Genomic DNA, 19,676 nt, shown 5'->3' on the forward strand with positions numbered 1-19,676 from the left:
TAGTTCATTTTACTTTCAATTCATCATCTGGAATATGGTGAACTTTTTACCAGTCATCATAATGTGTGGGTATACAGGCTGGGCTGAAACTGAATATGTAGATAGATAGCCCTGTGAGCCACTGTATCAGCTTGCTTAAATAATTGCATCTCTTAGACTGGGACCTTGCTGCCTTTGCATTGTATACCAGAAGGCTCATATTTCAGTGAGATAACTCACAACATTGAAATGGTGTTGTTGGGTTGGTTTGTAATTGATAGTTTATTTGTATCACATTTCTATTCTCATAAAGCATTTTCAATGCATCCATTGCCCACTAAAGTTACATGTCATGCCCTAGTTTTACTTTTTGAACATCATCTCAAACCAAAACAAAATTAAGTTATCAGTAGCATGACAGCTGTATCACAGGCTTAGGTTCCCAACATCTAGCATATGTCGGTCTGTTGGTGCAACTGTCCGCTTGATTTTTCTGGTAGAAGATGGTTACTGTTCTGTTAGCTGCCTCATGCTTCGGAAGAGAACCTTAAGCATGGCTAGACAGTCAGAATCACTGCTGCTTTAGCAGGAGGTGGAACTCAGTATGGTGTAACTCTTACCCCTCTGCCCACTAGTTCCTAGTCTAGAATGTTTCCATATACTGGTGCTTACCTGTTCCAACTGGTACCCTTCTTAACAGCCTGCGACATATGGTGTCCCCCCCCCATTCCATGCTTTGATGAGGTGTGGTGCAAGTGTCTGTGGGGGTGTGATTTCATTCAAATTGCAGCAGCATCTCAGGTGTTGCATGTCAGGTACACGTTTGACATATATGCCTGTTACTCACTGTGACCACTCCCTGTTTGGCCGCAGTTGCACCGCACCAGTGGTGTGCGGTGGGCATCACATGCATCTGCACCCAACAACATAGCGCTGGAGCGGATACGCAACATCGGCATATCTGCGCACATCGACTCTGGCAAGACGACCCTCTCAGAGCGCATCCTGTTCTACACCGGCCGCATCAGCGAAATGCACGAGGTAATGCCTGCAGGGCACCATCTCTTGACGGAACGGCTGGTGCGACGAACTATCAGTGGGGTGCTCTAGGCCCAGAAAATCGCGAGATATCTGCTGTTGAGCGGGCACATCTCGCTGTGATGGTGTTAGACAATAGCTCTAGGAGTGAGATGCTCGTTGGATCCTCTTCTGCGCGCCCACATTCCGTTTTGACGGTATCAAGCAAAAGCCCTGCGGGTGGTTGTGGTAACCACTGCTTAGCACATTCTTTTGAACTGTCATGCTGGCAGACCTGTTGGTGGATGGCCTCTGCTGAGCGCCGATTCTTCACGAGAACGGTGCCCTGGGCCGAACCCGTCGCTTTTCCTTTTTGGCGGTATGATCTTACGTGCTGCTGATTCGTATTACCTGCTGGTGCGTGTGGAGAACCATAGTTCTTGGCTGGGATGGCTACAACAATTTGGATGTGTGGCATGTGCTGTTTAGTTGCTAAATGATTTATTAATGATTCAGTAAGATATGAAGCTGCCTGGTTACATCATCAGATAATCGTGGAAGCACACCATAGTTCGACGCTATGGCATGCTTATCGACACTAACTGCACCACATGCACACATATTCATGCATACATGCACATTTGGATAATGCATATATACATGCATGTATATAGGCACACATATGCACATCCATGCATGCATATAAGCATACAGGCACACATACACATGCATGCATGCGACCACCACATACATGTGTACATACATACATACACATATACCTACATGCATACGTGTGTACATGGCCCGCACACGTTGACCGATACAGACCCACACATGCATCCCCCCCCCCCCACACTGAGTGCGTCGTAAACCACCATTAACACAGACATTACTTCGCCCATAATATATTCATAGATCATAGCCCACAATCTTCTTTACCCAGATCTCTTAACTTGTTCTTCACACATAAGTTACTTGTCCACTGCGCCCATGTACTTTTGCGGTATGGAAATTTCTTTGCTGCACCGTGTGACGGAAAATGTCCTTGTCGAGCAAATAACCGTAATCATCCCCTTCTCGCGGTTTATCTACTGCGCCTGGAAATGTGTCGTTCCTCGTTGCCTTCGCCTACACGTGATGGTGTGCTCGTCCTCCTGACGATCGGTGGCTTACTGGCTTTGTGTGTGTGCCTGCCCTGCTGTGGTTTGGCCTGCCCGACCACGAGCTGACGGAGGCGGCGCGCGCCGGCGGCAGGTGCGCGGCAAGGACAACGTGGGCGCCGTGATGGACTCGATGGAGCTTGAGCGGCAGCGTGGCATCACCATCCAGTCGGCGGCCACCTACACCATGTGGAAGGACCACAACATCAACATCATCGACACGCCAGGTGAGGCGGCCGCCGGCGGTGGCACCCCGGCCTTGTTTGCCTCGGAGGTTTGCTCCTGACACGACGGGCCACGCCCGGTCTGTAGACAGCGCTGTTTGTTTGCCGTGACGTGACCGGTGTGTGGCCCGCGTGAGAACGACCGTCTCTGACATTGCTGTGGCCGTTGACATCGGCCGTGACCGTTCGGCGCGATGTCCCCGCTGCCGCGCGCGTGGCCCTTGGGCGGCGCGCTCGGCGCCCGGGCTCCCCGTGACACGCGCCGCCCGCTGCCGCGCGCATGGCACCTGAGCGGCGCGCCTCGGCGCCCGGGCATCCCCGGGACACGCCGCCGCCCCTGCCTGCCGCGCGCGTGTGGTCTCTGGGCGGCGCGCTCGGACGCCCAGGCTCCCGTGACACGCGCCGCCCGCTGGCCCGAGCTCGTGTCTCTGGGCGGCGCGCTCGACGGTCCTGCTCTCCGCCCTGCCGCGACACGCGCGGCCCGCTGCCGCGCGCAGCACCGAACGGGCGCTCGCGCCCCGGCTCCCCCCGACCCTGACGCGCGGGACGACCCGTCTTTGCCGCGCGCGTGGTCTCTGGGCGGCGCGCTCGGCGCCCTGGCTCCCCGTGACACGCGCCGCCCGCTGCCGCCCAGGTCACGTCGACTTCACGGTGGAGGTGGAGCGGGCTCTACGCGTGCTGGACGGCGCCGTGCTGGTGCTGTGCGCCGTCGGCGGCGTCCAGAGTCAGACGCTCACCGTCAACCGCCAGATGAAGCGCTACAGCGTGCCCTGTCTGGCGTTCATCAACAAGCTGGACCGGGCCGGCGCCAACCCGCACCGCGTGCTCGCGCAGATGAGGTGGGCGCCCGGAGGGGCGGGACGTCATGGCTCGCCGGGCCCTCGCTGGTGTTGGTGTGTCGCTGGTGAGGCGAAGGGCTGGAGTCAGAGTCGTAGAAGCACGGGATGTGCACCTCTGCAGTCCGTCCTGTGTAGTGTTCTGCCTCAGCGACGTGCCACAGCATACGGACCGGGTCTGTCTCAGCCGAGGCGAAGGGCGCGAGTCGGCCAGCGAAGTCATCTGATATCCATCCACGCTGGTAGATGCGTCAGCCTGCAGTGATGGGATGAAGCTTGTCACACTCCGCAATAAATGCATGTGTTCATGGGAGACTTTGTTCAGCGGCCTGACATATCTGCATTCCAGGACGAAGATGAATCATAACGCGGCCTTTGTGCAACTGCCCATCGGCCTGGAAGGAAACACTCAAGGGCTGGTGGACCTCGTCCAACAGAGAGCCATCTATTTCGACGGCCCATTCGGGTAAGTAGCAAGCTCACTGCGTAAAAGCGATTAACACAGGCGGGCGTTGCTTGCGTTTGCTCCGATCGTCGACCAGGTACTATCGCGACCCATTGACGTAGCCGAGCGTGGATCGCCGTGTTGTCGCGTTGCCGTGGAGGCCGTCGCGGTCTTTGGCCGTGGTCGGCAGTGTCCTGACCTTGCCCCCCTCGCCCCCCGTTTGACTATGCGCTCCAATGGCAGCGAGATCGTGCGGTACGACGAGGTGCCGGCCGACATGAGGGCTGAGGCGGAGGACGCGCGGGCAGAACTCATCGAGCACGTGGCCGACGCAGACGACGAGCTGGGCATGCTGTTCCTGGGTCAGTTGTCGCCGTCTCCTGTGTCAAACTGTCGCTTTCTGTGTCTGACGGCGGGTCCGTACATGCCGCCTCGGTCTTTGTCAGATTGTGTGCCTGCCTGCTGGGCGGTCGCTGCCGCCTGATCGCCGCAGTTTTCGTCGGGCAGTTTGTCGGTAGTCATCCGTCTGTCCGTGTGTGACCAGCTGGGCTTGTCTCCGGCGGTGGTGACTCCTGGCCGTGTCCCGGAGCTGGCTCTCCCGGCATAGGAGCCGGCGCCATGTGACCGGCTCTGTCCGTGTCTGACGGTATGTCTGTCTGTGACTGCTTCGGTGCGTGTCCGTCGCTGTCTGTTCTGCCCTCTAACCTTCCCCGACCCGACCTGACCTGACCTCTGACCTGGCTGGCAGAGGAGCAGACGCCGTCGGAGCAGCAGCTGGCGGCGGCCGTGCGCCGCGCCACGCTCGCCCGCCAGTTCACGCCCGTCATGATGGGTACGGCGCTCAAGAACCGCGGCGTGCAGCCGCTGCTGGACGGCGTGCTCGCGTACCTGCCCAACCCGGCCCAGGTGGAGAACTTTGCGCTCGACGAGACCGTCCTCACGTGAGTGGGGCACGGCGGGGCAGACGGGCTGCGACAGCGCGCGGTGCGGGCGGCGCGAGGTGTGGTGAGAATCAGGGCGCCGAATGCGATGTCTGGAGTTCGTATTTGTCGTAATGCAGTGTCCTATCCTGGTCTACCCTTTACTTGTACTTGGTGGAAGGAAAAAGGCTTTCGGCTCTTGTTTTTGGAGGCTGTGAGTCTAGAGTTTTTATTCTGGCAAGATTGACCTTCAAGGTTATCGACGTTCAAGAAGCCGGGAGGTACTCGTGAAACAATGTTATCGAGCAAACATTGCCAATACTTAATACTTAACGTCCTAACCTGTGCTCAGCATCCCGTCTCACGTGTTTAGTGTCCCTATCCCCAATATTATGCGGCCTTGGTAGTGGAGGCGTGCACACAGTTCTGCTGTCGGCTTGGCTATCAGCACAAAGGCCATTGGCCGCGACACGGCTTTCGAGGACATCCGCTGCAGCCGCTGACCGTGAGCGGCCTGACCGCAGGCCGGAGGGTAAGCCGAAGCAGGTCCGGATGAGCCCGCTGCGCGACAGCTCGCACCCGTTCGTCTCGCTGGCGTTCAAGCTGGAGGCGGGCAGGTTCGGCCAGCTGACGTACCTGCGCTGCTACCAGGGCCGTCTGGCCAAGGGCGAGATCATCTTCAACACCCGCAACGGCAAAAAGGTGCGGCTGGAGCGGTGGGTGCCGCCGGTGCGGGCGCTGAGTCGCCCCGCTGAGGCCGGTCCTCTCGATGGCGGGTGGACATGTACCGGGTTAAGTGGTCAGGCGTCTGACGAGAGCGCGGTGGAGGAGGCCCGCGCGGGGATGTCTGACGCCGTTGCACGTTGTGTTGCTGTCTGATGAAGTTGGTGTCTCCTCGCTGTCCGGGGCAATGTGTCATGCGGACTGAACCGGCTGCCCTCAGCTGACGCTAGCTGGGTGCTGTGCGGCTGGGCAGGAGGTGGTCGGGTGATGGCCTGGGTGCGGTCTGACGCACCGTCGTGGCCGGTTCCAGCGGGTGCGCCCGGTCCACGTATTGTACGTGTGCGTCCGTCGCCCCGCCGCGTTGGAAAGTTGAGCCGTCAGCCAGGCTCGAACCGGCGCCGTCTACCTCAGGTGCGCGTGGCCCGCCTGGTGCGGCTGCACTCTGACCAGCTGGAGGACTGTGGACGAGGTGTTCGCCGGCGACATATTCGCCCTCTTCGGCGTCGATTGCGCCTCCGGAGACTCCTTCGTCTCAGACGCCCGGCTGAACCTGTCCATGGTGCGTGGCCGCCGGCGGCCGGGGAGGCTGCGGGAGTGGGTGGCCAGCTGCCGGGGAGGCTGCGGGAGCGGGTGGCCAGCTGCCGGGGAGGCTGCGGGAATTGGCGGCCGGCGGCTGGGAAGGCTGCGGGAGTGGGTGGCCAGCCTACGGGGAGGCTGCGGGGGTGGGCGGCCGGGAAGGCTGCGAAAGTGGGCGGCCGGCCGCCGGGGAGGCTGCGGGAGTCGGTGGCCGGTCGCCGGGCTGCGCTGCTGCCTGCTGGAGAGACTCCCAGCGGACGGCTCGTGACAACAGCCGTCTCAGCTCATCACGACCTTGGCGGCCAGAATGGCGGGCTGCATCGCTCTTGAGAGCAGCGTTTGTCTTGTCCACTGACGATAAAGCGAGGGTTATTGCGTGTCGAGGAAGTAGGGCAGTTAGGTGTCGCGGTGTCAGAGTGTGTAGGGCAATTGGGTGTCGCGGTGTCAGTGTGTAGGGCAGTTGGGTATCGCGGTGTCAGAGTGTGTAGGGCAGTTGGGTATCGCGGTGTCAGAGTGTGTAGGGCAGTTTGGCGTCCGGGTGTCGGAGTGACGCCACGTGTCACCTGGACAGGGAGGGGTCACATCCATGTCACACGTAGTTGAACACCCGGTAAACACCATGCAGAAGCCACGCGCCATACTCAGTTCTCGGTGGCTAGATCGCTGCAAGTAATGCGCTACGGTGATCATTGGTCCCCCATCACATGCGCACCAGTGGGGTGTCGGGCTACGCTGGCTGGCTGCGCGGGCGAGCAGTGGCGCCAAGCCGGGCCGGGCCGGGCCTGGTTCGGACCAGCCAGCTTCACCCCCCCTCCCCTCTCCCCGCCGTAGGAGTCCATCTTCGTGCCGGACCCCGTCATATCGATGTCCATCAAGCCCAAGAACAGCAAGGACGTCGAGAACTTCGGCAAAGCCGTCAACAGGTCAGCCCGGGCTTGGCCGCCGGTGGAGGGTCGAGCTTCTATGTGTCGGGTAATTGGTGCAGATCGGCACTGTATGCGCACCCCTTTGGAACGTCTAGCTTGTTCCTTTCACGTATAATCGGAGGGCGGGACCGTCGCACGTGTTTCCCTGTCGGATGCTGAGCGAGCCCGCCGGAGGCGTCGCTCCGGGTGCGTCGCAGGTGTGGCCGGTCCTGATGGGGTGCTGTCTCCCATGCGCGGATCGCAGGTGTGGCCGGTCCTGATGGGGTGCTGTCCCATGCGCGGGTCGCAAGTGTGGCCGGTCCTGAGGGGGTGCTGTCTCCCATGCGCGGATCGCAGGTGTGGCCGGTCCTGATGGGGTGCTGTTCCATGCGCGGATCGCAGGTGCGGCCGGTCCTGATGAGGTGCTGTCCCATGCGCGGCAGGTTTACCCGCGAGGATCCCACGTACAAGATCATGTATGACGACGACTCCAAGGAGACGATTGCGGCTGGCATGGGCGAACTGCACCTGGACATCTACGCCCAGGTGAGCGGCGGTGGCGCTGCCTGGCGGCAGACTCTACAACGGTGCCGCTGGGGTGAGCGCGGAGTACAGGTTAACCAGATGTAACATGCGACGGGTTCCACAGCTCAGTTCCCTGGGCTGACCTGTGTCTACTCCCGGACCTGGGGGACCTGTGTATGTCACCGCCCCAGAGGGCTCACCTGAGTGTTCCCAGATCCGGGGGGCCGACCTGCGTGTCAGCGAACGCGGGTCTTACCTGGGTTTGTCCTCAGATCCGGGGGGTCTGACCTGTGTATGTCCCTGGACCCGTGGAGCTCACCTGGGTCTGTCTCCGGCCGCTGATCCGCGCTGCCACGGTTGCAGCGAATGGAGCGGGAGTACAACTGTCCGGTGGTGATGGGCCAGCCGAAGGTGGCCTTCAGGGAGACGCTGCTGGAACCGTGCTCATTCGACTACCAGCACAAGAAGCAGTCGGGCGGCGCCGGCCAGTACGGTCGGGTCCTGGGCGTGCTGGAGGTAGGCGGCGTTTACAGTGCCCACCGAGATCATACGGATCTGTGTTTTCATGCATTTAGGCGCAATGCGGAGGAAACTGACATCATTTATAACCTGAAGGTGATCCATCACATGGTGGTGTAAGGTGGATGTAACCTGCCTTGGAATTATCTGGCTCAGCTGGAAAGTGTAACTTAGTGGCGCATCATTGAGGTTGCAAGCAAGGGTTGGCAGCTGGGTTGGCTGCTGGAAGAACTGCGACACTCACGTGACGGGCCGGAGGACGATGCGAGAATGTGACGCGGTGGACACGACTCCCTGTCTCAAGCCTGTTCCTCGAGCGGTGCAGTCCCGTGGCCATGCTTGAAGCTGCATCACTAGCCGGTGTCAACTCGGATAGCCGCAAACGCATGACGTTTGAACCGTTGATCCGATTTCATGTGATTCACGGGGCCTTGCACGTGCTCGTCTTGGGTCGTCTGGCGGATTCCCTGACGCGGATTTCATGCGAGTGTGCCTTGCTGCAGCCCCTGCCAGCCTCCGAAAACACCAAGCTGGAGTTTGTGGACCAGACAATGGGCACCAACGTGCCCAAGCAATTCATTCCTGCCATCAAAAAGGGATTCATGAACATGACGGAGAAAGGCGCCCTAACTGGTAGGTCTGCCGCAATGCTCGCAATCCATATGCATTTATCAGTTTGCACCTGTGTACGAATATTTTGCATCAATGTGTGCAGCTGTCGAAGTGAATGATTGGATGAAGACTACTTGGGTATTGTGTCATGTAGTCTTGTCTTGCCTTCACTGGCTGACTAAAAAAAAAAACATGGTGCAGGCAGGGACGGTGTCTAACTTCACCGTCGCTTGGAATCTTGCGCCGCCGGCGGCCGGCCACGCCGCGGGCGGGGAGGGGCGGGGTGAGGTGACCGCCGACCGCCTGCTGACCGGTCCGCGTGACCCCGACAGGTCACAAGATCTCGGGCGTGCGCTTCCGACTGCTGGACGGCGCCAGCCACGCGGTCGACTCCAACGAGATCGCCTTCATCCTGGCCGGCCAGGGCGCCGTCAAGGAGGGTCAGTGGCGCCGGTCACCTGCTGCGGGCAGGGGCGCGTGTAAAGGGGACGTGGACATGCACAGGGGACACAGGAAAAACGGGGAAAAGGGGCGTGCGCAGGCGCTTGTTTTCTTGAGACATTCTAAGCGTTTCTGCAGAAGTATATCGTGGAACGATTTTTACAGCATTTTGGCCTACCCACGAGGATGGGTTTGGATTGCTCCCCCCCCCCCCTCCCCCCGCATGAAATCCTGGGTGTGTCCCTGCAGTGTGAAGCCAGCGGTCGTCCAGAGCTGCTGCTGTCTGCGCTGAGCAGCCGTCAGGTTTGGCAAGAAGGGCTACATGTTTTGTGGAGGTGTATGTAAGCGCGAGCACACGCGCAGCTGCAGGCAGCTGCTGAGGTCCGGCTTGAGTTCCGTCCCGGTTGGGGCCGCGGGAGCAGCGCCTGCCGACGGGTGCGGGGCGGTCTAGGGTCACGACTGGACGGCCGGTGAGCTGCCGTGCAGGTCAGGTCAGGTGGGGTGGGGACCGGCTTGAAGTCCGTTCCGGTCGGGGCCGCGAGAGCAACGCCTGCCGACGGGTGCGGAGCGGTCTAGGGTCACGACTGGACGGCCGGTGAGCTGCCGTGCAGGTCAGGTAGGTGGGGCGGGGACCGGCTTGAGGTCCGTTCCGGTCGGGGCCGCGGGAGCAGCGCTTGCCGACGGGTGCGGGGCGGTCTAGGGTCACGACTGGACGGCCGGTGAGCTGCGGTGCAGGTCAGGTCATGTCAGGTGGGGACCGGCACACTGACCCGTCGCTCGACCGGTCACGTTTGGACCCGGCGCCGGCAGATGTCGCGCAGACACCTTTGTCGGCGCTGGGGGGGGGGGGGGGGGGCACGCGCTTAAGCGGCCGCCGGTGTGTGTAGTGGAAAATCATGGCTGTATACTGTGAAGCGGCCTTGGCGGTATCCAGCAAGCGGCGGGATAATGTCGCAAAATGACTTTTGGGGACCTGGGAAGTGAAATATGAAGAAACTTACCCTCGAAATAAGCCAACAAGCAGGTTTCTCCCCGACTTGGTCCGTTTTCTTCTCAAACTTGGAACTGGAGCCAAAGTTTGGGGCCTGCCCCTCCCCCTCTAACTGAAAAGGAAACTGCACCCCCGCCTGCAAGCATAGTGGGATTGATTTTTGGTTGTGTATGATGGTCGTGTAAGTGACGATCAGTTTTCAATCAGACTGTTGTCTGCCGGACCGTGTATGCGAAGATCTGTCAGTCCACGTCCGTTCACCGTCTGGGTGTCAACGTCTCGTAAGTTTTAACGTCGTCCACGGAAATGGCTGATGCACTGAATTGTGCACGACAGTGAGAAAGAGGATGCTCGTGTCGTCACGTAGTTGGTCGCTACCGCCCTCACCCGGCGGCGGAAGGGGGCTGCAGAGGTGAGCGACGCGAACGGTCGTGGGCTGCTGGGTTTCGTTTCGGTAAAGGTTTGAAATCGAATGGCCTGCGTTCGATTCCTGCCAGAGGCTTTCACGGGACCCTTTTCTAGCACTGTTGGTGGTGCCAATGAGGTGATCTATCTTGCAACCTATGGTGGCGTCAGGTCCTGTTACGGCGATGTGGGTCACGTGGGGCCCCTTCGGAGTCAGGTCAGTTCGCTGCCAATGTGGGGTGTTCGTAGACCCGTCGCGGTGTCGACTCGCGTTGGCGTCTGAGGTGCAGCTGGCGCCCTGGGAGGTCAGGGCGGACCGCGTCCACCTGGCGCGCGAGGCTGCGGGTCGGCGCGCCGCATCCCTGAGGTCGTATGTTCTTCGGGCACGGCTCGAAGTTAATGTGGGACTGACGGGCCGGAAGCGACATACGCCGAGCATGAATCGAAACAACAGCAATCCTAGTATGAATCGAAACAACAGCAATCCGAGCATGAATCGAAATAACAGCAATCCGAGCATGAATCGAGACAACAGCAATCCGAGTATGAATCGAAGCAACAGCAATCCGAGCATGAATCGAAGCACAGCAATCCGAGCACGAATCGAAACACAGCAATCCGAGTATGAATCGAAACAACAGCAATCCGAGCATGAATCGAAACAACAGCAACTTACCATATGGTCGCGTAATCCCATTTCATCGGCAGAATTTGGTGCAAGTCGAAATTTGGTAGTTTTGTGGATGTTGTCCCTGTCACTGTTGTTGATTTGTCCCTGCTTTTGCACTCATTTCTCAAGGCCGCTGGCGCCTGTGAGTTATTCCGAGGGGCCCTGAGCGCGTTCGGGCCGTACATTGCTGCACATCGAACGTTTCCAGTTGTGTGCTGCGATAAAGATTCCACACAGTGTTTCGCTGCGGCGTCGACGATGGCGACATAACCTAAATATTTAGTTCATCGTGCTAACACCTCTTCTCAAACATAACGCTAACATCAGCTCGTCCTCTCGACCTCAGCAAGGGCTATGACCGCCAATAAGACGTTCTTCTCGTCTATCGCATTGCTGGCTTATAACCCCAGCGTGGATTGCGTAACCAAAGCACCCACCTGATCCCGTGCCATCACATTTGACTCTGTCTGGGTTGTCGGCAGCCGCACGCGGCTCGGCACCGACCTACGCTGATCCGGACCTCGCCGGGCTTCAGTGACTATGTAACGGCACATGTAACCATGTAACCATGTAACGACCATGTAACGGCGCAGCCGGCCTTCTGGGAGGGATGGACTGGTATCTCTTAGCTGGCAGGGCACGGACGCGGACCCGTCTGCTTCCCGGCCGGCTTACAGCCCGGAAATGCTAATCATAACGGGTTATCGGGCGGGCGTGAATGTAATACAGAGCTTTGTCGTTACACGTGAGCCGGAGCTTAGCCGTCAGCGCAGTGTGCGGGATTTTGCAGGAGTTCGTGCGGCTTGAGAAAAGGCAGACGCTCTGATGCTGCGTGATGAGCGGAAGCACTCAACTTAGCTTTAGCGGGCTGGAGTCCTGTCAGCTCGCATCCCATCGTCTCGTTAACAGCAACCTTGACACTTGGCTTTCCGGCGCTTCCCAGCGGGAATGGAGTCGACCCCAAACGGAACATTTGATGTCCGGACGTGTGGTTTGCGGTCGTTTTGTCGCCGCGTGGCGCTGCTGAGCGGCGATGGGTTATCTGCGTCCGTGGGATTCCCCTCGGCGTCCGACCGGGCCGGGTCGTCGGGTCACTGGTCCCAGCCGGGCCAATCCAGCCTGCCCACCCTTGCTGTGTGGTCGGTTCTCTGTGACCTGCGCGTCGATCGGGGCGGCGCTGCGTGCTGGTCCCGTGTACCGGTTAGCACGGGGTGACTTCCTGGTGCACCGGCTCGCCGCGAATGGCCGGGGTGCCGCGAATTATGCCGAGTTGTGAGCGATGCGGTTTGCGGTCTGGCTTTATGTTCCTTTTTTTACGGCAACACGGTCACGTGGCCTGATCCCGTAGAGGACGTCAGCACCCGGTTCCTGGTGCGGAGTCTTACCTCGCTTGCGCCCCGTAGTCTGGGGTCGGTGACTTGTGCTGGGGTACCTGACCCGATCAGTCGCTCGCCCCCGTAGTACATGCCAACGGCCAGCCTGGACCAGGTGACCTGACCTGACACCTGACCTGCGCCCCCTCCCCCCGCGATTTGTGCCGGAGACCGTTGCCACACCCGCCAACCTGACCCGACCCCCGCATTGTGCGACAGCTGTCAGGGCTGTGCCTGCTGACCTGACCGGACCTGACCTGACCTGACCTGACCTGACCTGACCTGGCCCGGCCTGACAGACGCCCTTTACTGCTGTCCACAGCGTACGCCAGCGGCCACTGGCAGGTGCTGGAGCCGATGATGTCTGTGGAGGTGTCGGCGCCGGCTGAGTTCCAGAGCGCGGTGATGGGTCAGCTGAACCGGCGCGCGGGGGTCGTTCTCGGCCAGGACAGCAACGAGGGCTGGTTCACTGTCTTCGCTGAGGTGTGTCCGCGCCGCCCGTCTACGCTGTGCTCAGTCCTCCGCGCGTGTAGGTTCTATCCTGAAGCTAGGTGGTGCGGTGGTGTTCCAGATGTCGAGATGCGGGGATGCAGGCGTGAAGGAGAGTAAGGACGGGAAAGTGTTTGTGTCTGTGAAGTGCTCGTGTTTTCTGCGCAATGAGAATGTAGACTTCCAAGAGACTCGACTCAAGCTATTTATCGCAGCCGTCTTGCTCGGCCGAAGTGGCAGCATGGCGTGTGAAGCTGCCCCTGCCGCGCTCATGATGCATTTTATGACGTTTCGTGGTGCTAGCTAACGCCTTCCTCCGCCCCCCCCCCCTTTCCCGTCGCCAGGTGCCTCTCAACAAGATGTTCGGTTACGCCACCGAGCTGCGCTCGGGCACGCAGGGCAAGGGCGAATTCAGCATGGAGTATGCCCGGTACGTGCCGACCACGCCGGACGTGCAGGCGCGCCTGGTGGAGCTGCACGAGCAGGCGATGGCGGCGGCGGCGGGTGGCGCGGCGGCCGACACGCGCCGCGCCGGCAAACGCCGCGGCTGAGCGGGCTCTCGGTGCCAGAGAGCCGCTCGAGGCGCCGGGCGCGGACGGCGGAGGGGCTTGATGTGGACCAGGCTGCCGTCGCCGCTGCCGCGGACGAGGCACCGCCGGCCGGGGTAGCGCCCGGGTCTGCACATCGTGTCCGGTTCGTCGCCAGTACCCGCGGCGGGAGGACGCTTGTTACAGGCTTTACGATCAGTCGCGCGGCCGTGGGGACGTGTGCAAATAGTACAGTATGGACGATGTGAGTGAGAGGGATTCCCGCACGGCGCGGGAGAAGTGCACGCTCATTTTGTTTTTCGTTTCGACGCTTCCGTTCATCCACTCATTTACGGGGCATGGGAAGCGAATACACCATCATCAACAGTAAACCAGGCTGTTTCTTGTGATGATGAGTCGAGCCGGAGTGTAATGGTGGAACTCGCCCGTGACGTCTCCACACCATTTGCCACATGATGATCCTTCAGATGCCTTTGCTACACATACGACAGTCGGATTATTACAGCGGCCTGGCCGACCGTTGCAAACACACTTGGCAAGTGGACGCCACGTGGCCCAGCTAACGGAGGGGATGACCCTGTGCTGGTGGCTGGGCAGGGAGGTTGAACCGAATTGGCCTTGTAGGTGGGCCATTGCCATGTCGAATTGCAGCTGTTTTGTCAGGCACCTGATGTCAGCAGCCCCGGACTTCCGTCGTTGGGCAGCCGGACACCGGACTGCGCCTCGCGCTCGCTGCACCGCCGCCGAGACGGCCGCTGGGCTGCAGTGTCGGGCTGCCCTCTCCCCCCCCCCCCCCCGCCCCCGGCTCAAATCAGCCGATTGCCGCGGCCGCGGCCGGCCGATGCAGCGAGCGGTGATCGCGCGATTCACTGGAACATTGCGACACACCGCGGTTTTCCCGGGCCTGTTCAATTCAGTTTATTGTTTATTGGCGCTGGGTGTGTGGGCCGGAGCCGCCAGCGGATGCTATCCATCGGCGGGCCGCTCGCCGCCCCACTTCCAGCGCTGCGCGTAGCGTATGCATCAGCTGCGTGTTGCGCAGCGGGTTTTTGCCAGAACGCCGGCTGTGAATCACGCGGCCGGGAAGCGGCTGGGACGCGTCCGGCGGTGACTGCGCGGACGGAAGGCGGGCCGGCCGGCGGTCAGCGCCGGCCCCGGACGCTTCCTCGGGCGGCGCGTCCGGCTCGGTCTGACCCGACCGCGCCCCGGCAGTGTGGGGGTGGGAATCGGCACGGTTCGGCGGAGAGGTGGAAAGCAGGTCGCTGATGTCGGTCGGGCAGCTTCTTTCCAGCGAGGCGGGCAGACTGGCCTCTTTTTGTTAACTGTGAGCACGGTTCGCCGAAGAGACAGAGCACGGCCGTCACCAGAGTCGCCGCAGTGGTTGCAAGTCCACAAGACATTCGGGGGCAATGAGCACAATGATATGCAAAATTATGCGTGAAATCACCCGCAAGACAGGTCGTCAGCTGGCGTCCAGTGCCAGTCAGTGCATCCAGCTGGCACTGGCATCACCTCATGCGGCCGGCGGTAACTAGGGAACAATACCACGAGGGCCGTTGATTTCGTCTTACCACCGAGCCAGCGTGCCACGACATCCATTGCGTGCCTTCCATGAGGATGGATTTACATAGCAGTGGTGCGGCTCGCCGCCCGACCTGCGCGATCCTTGTGCATTGCAGTCCATGCTGGGATTTGGTAGTGTCTTGTTTACTTGGCTCCCAACCCCTGAAGTATCCCAGACGTAACGGAGAAAACGTTGCACGCAAGTAAATAGTGACTACAGCTAAAACATGGTGAAATATTCGTTGAATGACTTGAGCCTTAAAGGCCGGCCTAAATGGTTACCTATTTGTACATCAGAGCGCCAGTAACCAACCAGACGACAGAGCTCGTGTTACCCTGGCTTTTTCGTTTTTACTTGGGGAAACAAGACATTGCTATATCGGTGTAAAATGTGATCATATCTTGAAGCTATGATGAAGATTATCTATCATCCTTCCACGAGACAAACGGTTCTTGGGTTCTTCGTTTGCTAAACCGGCTTCTTTTGTTTATGGCACTGGTTTGGGGGCTTTTTGCGGCGTTGCGGCCTCTGAGCAAACGGTGATAATGCCTCGCGGAGAAGGTCCGGTTTATGGCCCGGAAAAGCAACAAATTGATCAGAATTGAACCGATTGAAAAAAAATTGAATAACTCCCGGCATTGTCTGGACCAGGTGATTTATAACTCGTCCAGTCGTTACCGGTTTTCCCCTTATCTGCTGCCGCCCTTCCGCGCTCGTCAAGTCGCCTGAGCTTCTGGCGCTGTAATAATCCGAACGGTTTCTCCGCGCAAATTTTCGCAATGGCTGGCTGCACAGGCTGGAGTGCGCCTCACGCGTTTTTGCCGTGTAACCGGAAGTCCAGCGTGAAATGCTTAGGTGGTGTCGGTCATTGCTGAAAAGGACTAGACTGTTGACCTTTGGACGTTCCGGCATGTCCAGATCAGGTGCAGGAAGTCGGCAGTTCTGCTCAACGAGAGTCTTCGCGGCTCAACTGTCAGGCTTAACTGTCGGCATAGCTGTTCGACTTAACTGTCGGCTTAACTGTCCGACTTAACTGCCGGCTGAACTGCTCAGCTCAAAGGAAGTGTACCATATTTGTAGATATTGAGGCAGGCATCAGGTATGATGAATTAAGCTCACTTATAGCCGTTGGTATATTAAAAAAACAAAGGACTGTTCAAGACAACACAGTAGCTCTGTTTCGTAAATATGCGCATCAATATGCTATTGTTTGATTACGTCATAGTTCCCAGTACAACTTTGACTGAAAGCCAATTGGCGGCCGTTATGTCTGGAAATGGCGCTCACGAATGACAGACTGAACGACTCGACAATCATATTTTATTGGCCTTGATCGCCGAATGACTAATGGAATGGCAGGATTTGAATTCCGTTATTATGGAGTCATGCATACCCAAGTGACCTTGAAATAGTCTCCCCGAAATAGTCTACACATCTCCGCGGGCGTGAAACTTAGAAACTAGAGGGCTTAGGTCTCAGGAAGTCCAGGACTGCAAATTGTATCGAATGATCTTCAAGATGGCCATTTCAGATCAAAACCCTAAACAAATGTGGAACACTCCCTTTAACTGCCCGGCTTTACTGCCTGGCTTAACTGCCCGGCTTACCCGCCCGGCCGAAGTGCCTGGCTTGACTGGCGACTTAATTGCCCGGCTTAACTGCCGACTTGTTCAGCGGAGGTCCACATTGGATGCCGTCCGTTCCTTCGTCACGTCCTCAAATGAATCTCAACGCAGTTGACAGCAAGCATTGTGACGATTTGCATTTTATTGATACGGCACTCTACCTCTTGCAAAATGGGGAAATTCATACGCGCTGCAGGTCCAGCACCCGTGACGCACAGTCGAAAGGTATAGACACCTCCACAGCCTACTGTTAGAGTTCCGCAGCTGTCACTGCTAAACGCGACACGCATTTCTGCAGAACCCCCACTCACGGTCGCGGTCATATTCGGCGCCCCGTGCAAGGCGGACAATGCCAACAGTCCCGTGCCAGCGGTCGGCCCGGCGCGTGCGACGCGGCGCGTGACCCACATCCGGTTTGCACTGCGCACTGCTTGCCCGGCTCCCGGTGTCCCTCCCCGGTCCGCCCAGCTCCCGGTGTCCTTCGCCTGTCCGCCTGGCTCTCGGTGTTCTTCGCCTGTCCGCCTGGCCCTCGGTGTCCCTCCCCCGTCCGCCCGGCTCCCGGTGTCTTTCCCCCGTCCGCTCGGCTCCTGGTGTCCCTCTCCCATCCGCCTGGCTCCCGGTGTCCCTCCCCCGTCCACCCGGCCAGCGGTCCGGCCTGCGCACAGGACATACCTGTGGTACACACGGCTTTCGCCCCGGGAGCCAGGGGGAAGGCACCGTTGCGTGGTCGTTGCGAGAGCCCACTGACTGTTCACCATGCTTTAGTGGACTGCAGATCCCTGAACGCTGAGAGGTTGCGCTACTTTGGGCGGCATGGAGCTTTGCTGTTCCTGATAGGGGAAGCGCCGGGTGCTGGCGTCAGTGGTGTTGTCAAGTTTTTATCCGCTGCTGGACTTCGGGTGATGTAGTCCACTGTTTAATCCCACAATCAGTATCTGTGCTTCTTAATTGGGATACACTTTCAACAGAGAACTGATCGCATGAATGGAACACAGTCTGGGCGTGAAACGACCTGTGCAGCCGATTCGCCGAAAAAAACACAAACAAACATGCACAAACCAGCCGGCATCATCAGCTGGATGCTATGAGCAGCAACAGATCAGTGCTTCTTCAACAGATGTTGGCATTACTTAAGGAGGCTGTGCCGTGACTGCTGAGAACAGAAACTGGCGTTATCAAACAGACCTGCGGTTGACCGGGCAGCGCAGCACAACTTATCGAGCCTGGTCCGACCCCGACTAAAGAACGAATGACCCAATTCTAGAATCGATTTCGATGACCCGACGTTGGTTACAACGGGTCATGTTGTAGACCAGTCTGTGGGTCCCCCAACAGCTTACTTTGGGCATGTATTTTGATAGACGAACAATCGTCTGTGTGTGTGGCTCAGCAGGCCCGCCCATAGTCTGTCGGTGCACAGTGTCGTCATATCGACTCAGCTGTGCTTCGGTCGACCAACTCCGACTTACACTAACAAGGAATATTCAGTGCGGTCAGTTACACCGAGTCGAGTTGCCGTTGGCCGGTCGCACCCGTGTTACCTTGGTAGCATGCTCTAAAATGGTGCTGCATGGGGGAGGGTAAGGCACGTTATGGATCGTTCTAAGCCTTAGAACATTTATGAGGCATCTGTCTATATTTTCGACATGGTTGTGATGCCATTAGAACCTCGCGGTCCAAAACCCTTCCTGGGTCGTTCTATGCATTTACAAAACTGTGTATGTGTATGACTGTGCATATGCATGGCTGTGTGTATACCTAATCATGCGTACGACCACGACTGTGCATCAGTACATCAGTGCGACTGCGTATAGTACGGCCGGATATATCCAAGTTTTGGGTTACTTTTAGTTGGTGTCAGCAATCAATTCATTCGCGATGCACTCAGAGTGGGAGGGGAAATTCGCCGCGGGCGTCTGAACACTGCCAATGTCGGGTCAAAGCGCTCCGAGGCTGCTTCCATTCGTGCACCGGACCTGGTGGCGCCTCACCCCCGTGGCCGCGTCACTGCCACCTAAGCGCCCCCGGGCAGCCGCGCGGTCGCCGCCAGCCCCGCCGCATTGGCGCTCGGCCAAGGTCACGAGGTCAGCGGGGGTCAGCGCGGCGCGCGAACCCGTTGCCGGGTACAGAAGCGGCGCGGCCGGGAGTGCACGGCCAGTCCGCCGCTGGCCGTCGCACGGGAAGCATGTTGCCGCGCCGCGCGCTGATCGTCCTGCTGCTGACCGCTCTGGCGGCTGCCGTGCCTCTGCCGGAGAGGGTCCGCTCGCGCCTGTGCCGCGAGATCGCGCTCGACGCACGCCCCCAGTTCACGCGGTTCATGCTGGCCGGTGAGACCACCTGCGTGTGCGTGTCAGAGACGGAGGCGACTTGCGAGCCGCTGCGGCTGTACCCGACCGTGGAGCCGGGCTCGCCGGCAGCGCAGCTGCAGCAGTTCCACCGGCCACAGGGCTCCCAGCACGCGCAGCAGGCGATGCTCGCCTTCCAGATCCAGCACCAGTGTCGCGTGTACCTGTTTAACGGCCGTCGGTGTCAGCTGACCTGGCCGTCCGATGGCTCGGCGGCGCCCATCTGCGACTGCGCCGCGGCCGATGGTGCCGTGACCATCCGACAGCCGTTCTTCGTGGCCAACATCGGAGTCCGCAATCAGCTGACGCCGGAGGAGGGCAGCCCCGCCTAGCTTGTGCCGGCGGAGCGGGCTGCTGGCGTCGCACCGCCGGCCGGCGCCCGCTAACCAGCCGGCGCCGCCCCTGGCGTCAGGACCGGCGCCCGCCTCGGGCGCCAGGACTGGCGCTCGCTCTAGGCATCAGGACCGGCGCTCGCCCCTGGTGTCAGGAGTGGCGCTCGCCCTGGTGTCGGGACTGACGCCCGGCGCCCGCCCTAGGCCTCAGGATCGGAGGTCCGAGCCCGGCGCAGACAAAGGGGTGCGAAGCTGTTTTTATGACTTTGTTGCGTTGTTTTTATCATTAGTGTTCTCGCTTTTACCACGTTTGTCGATGTATAGCTGGCGACCTGGGGTGCCTCAATCTCGATACGCGCCGGTCGCCATGACAACGACCACGATTCGCACAGACGGCAACCCACCGAATAAAAACGTCCCGAGTGGTCGCCACGCTGGAGTGCGTTTATCCG

The 19,676-nt window shown here is 59.3% G+C and overlaps 1 protein-coding gene across 1 annotated transcript; it reads left to right on the plus strand.

Moving 5' to 3' along the window:
• Window positions 1-852: 852 nt before the first annotated feature.
• LOC119109904 (elongation factor G, mitochondrial-like) lies at window positions 853-19,224 on the plus strand (the record flags this gene model as incomplete). The annotated part of the gene is given in 19 exon segments (XM_037233653.1): window positions 853-1,020; window positions 2,251-2,383; window positions 3,015-3,219; window positions 3,566-3,682; window positions 3,905-4,023; window positions 4,410-4,602; window positions 5,106-5,283; window positions 5,716-5,763; window positions 5,765-5,863; window positions 6,712-6,803; window positions 7,229-7,331; window positions 7,674-7,826; window positions 8,333-8,462; window positions 8,774-8,881; window positions 12,644-12,804; window positions 13,155-13,317; window positions 14,571-14,629; window positions 18,802-19,050; window positions 19,159-19,224. Coding segments are annotated over 19 exon segments (2,544 nt in total), but the record flags the coding sequence as incomplete, so codon positions are not given.
• Window positions 19,225-19,676: the final 452 nt, after the last annotated feature.

The sequence above is a fragment of the Pollicipes pollicipes genome, unplaced genomic scaffold, assembly GCF_011947565.3.
Source record: "Pollicipes pollicipes isolate AB1234 unplaced genomic scaffold, Ppol_2.1 Scaffold_7231;HRSCAF=8579_pilon_pilon_pilon, whole genome shotgun sequence".
Lineage (NCBI taxonomy): Eukaryota > Metazoa > Arthropoda > Thecostraca > Pollicipedomorpha > Pollicipedidae > Pollicipes > Pollicipes pollicipes.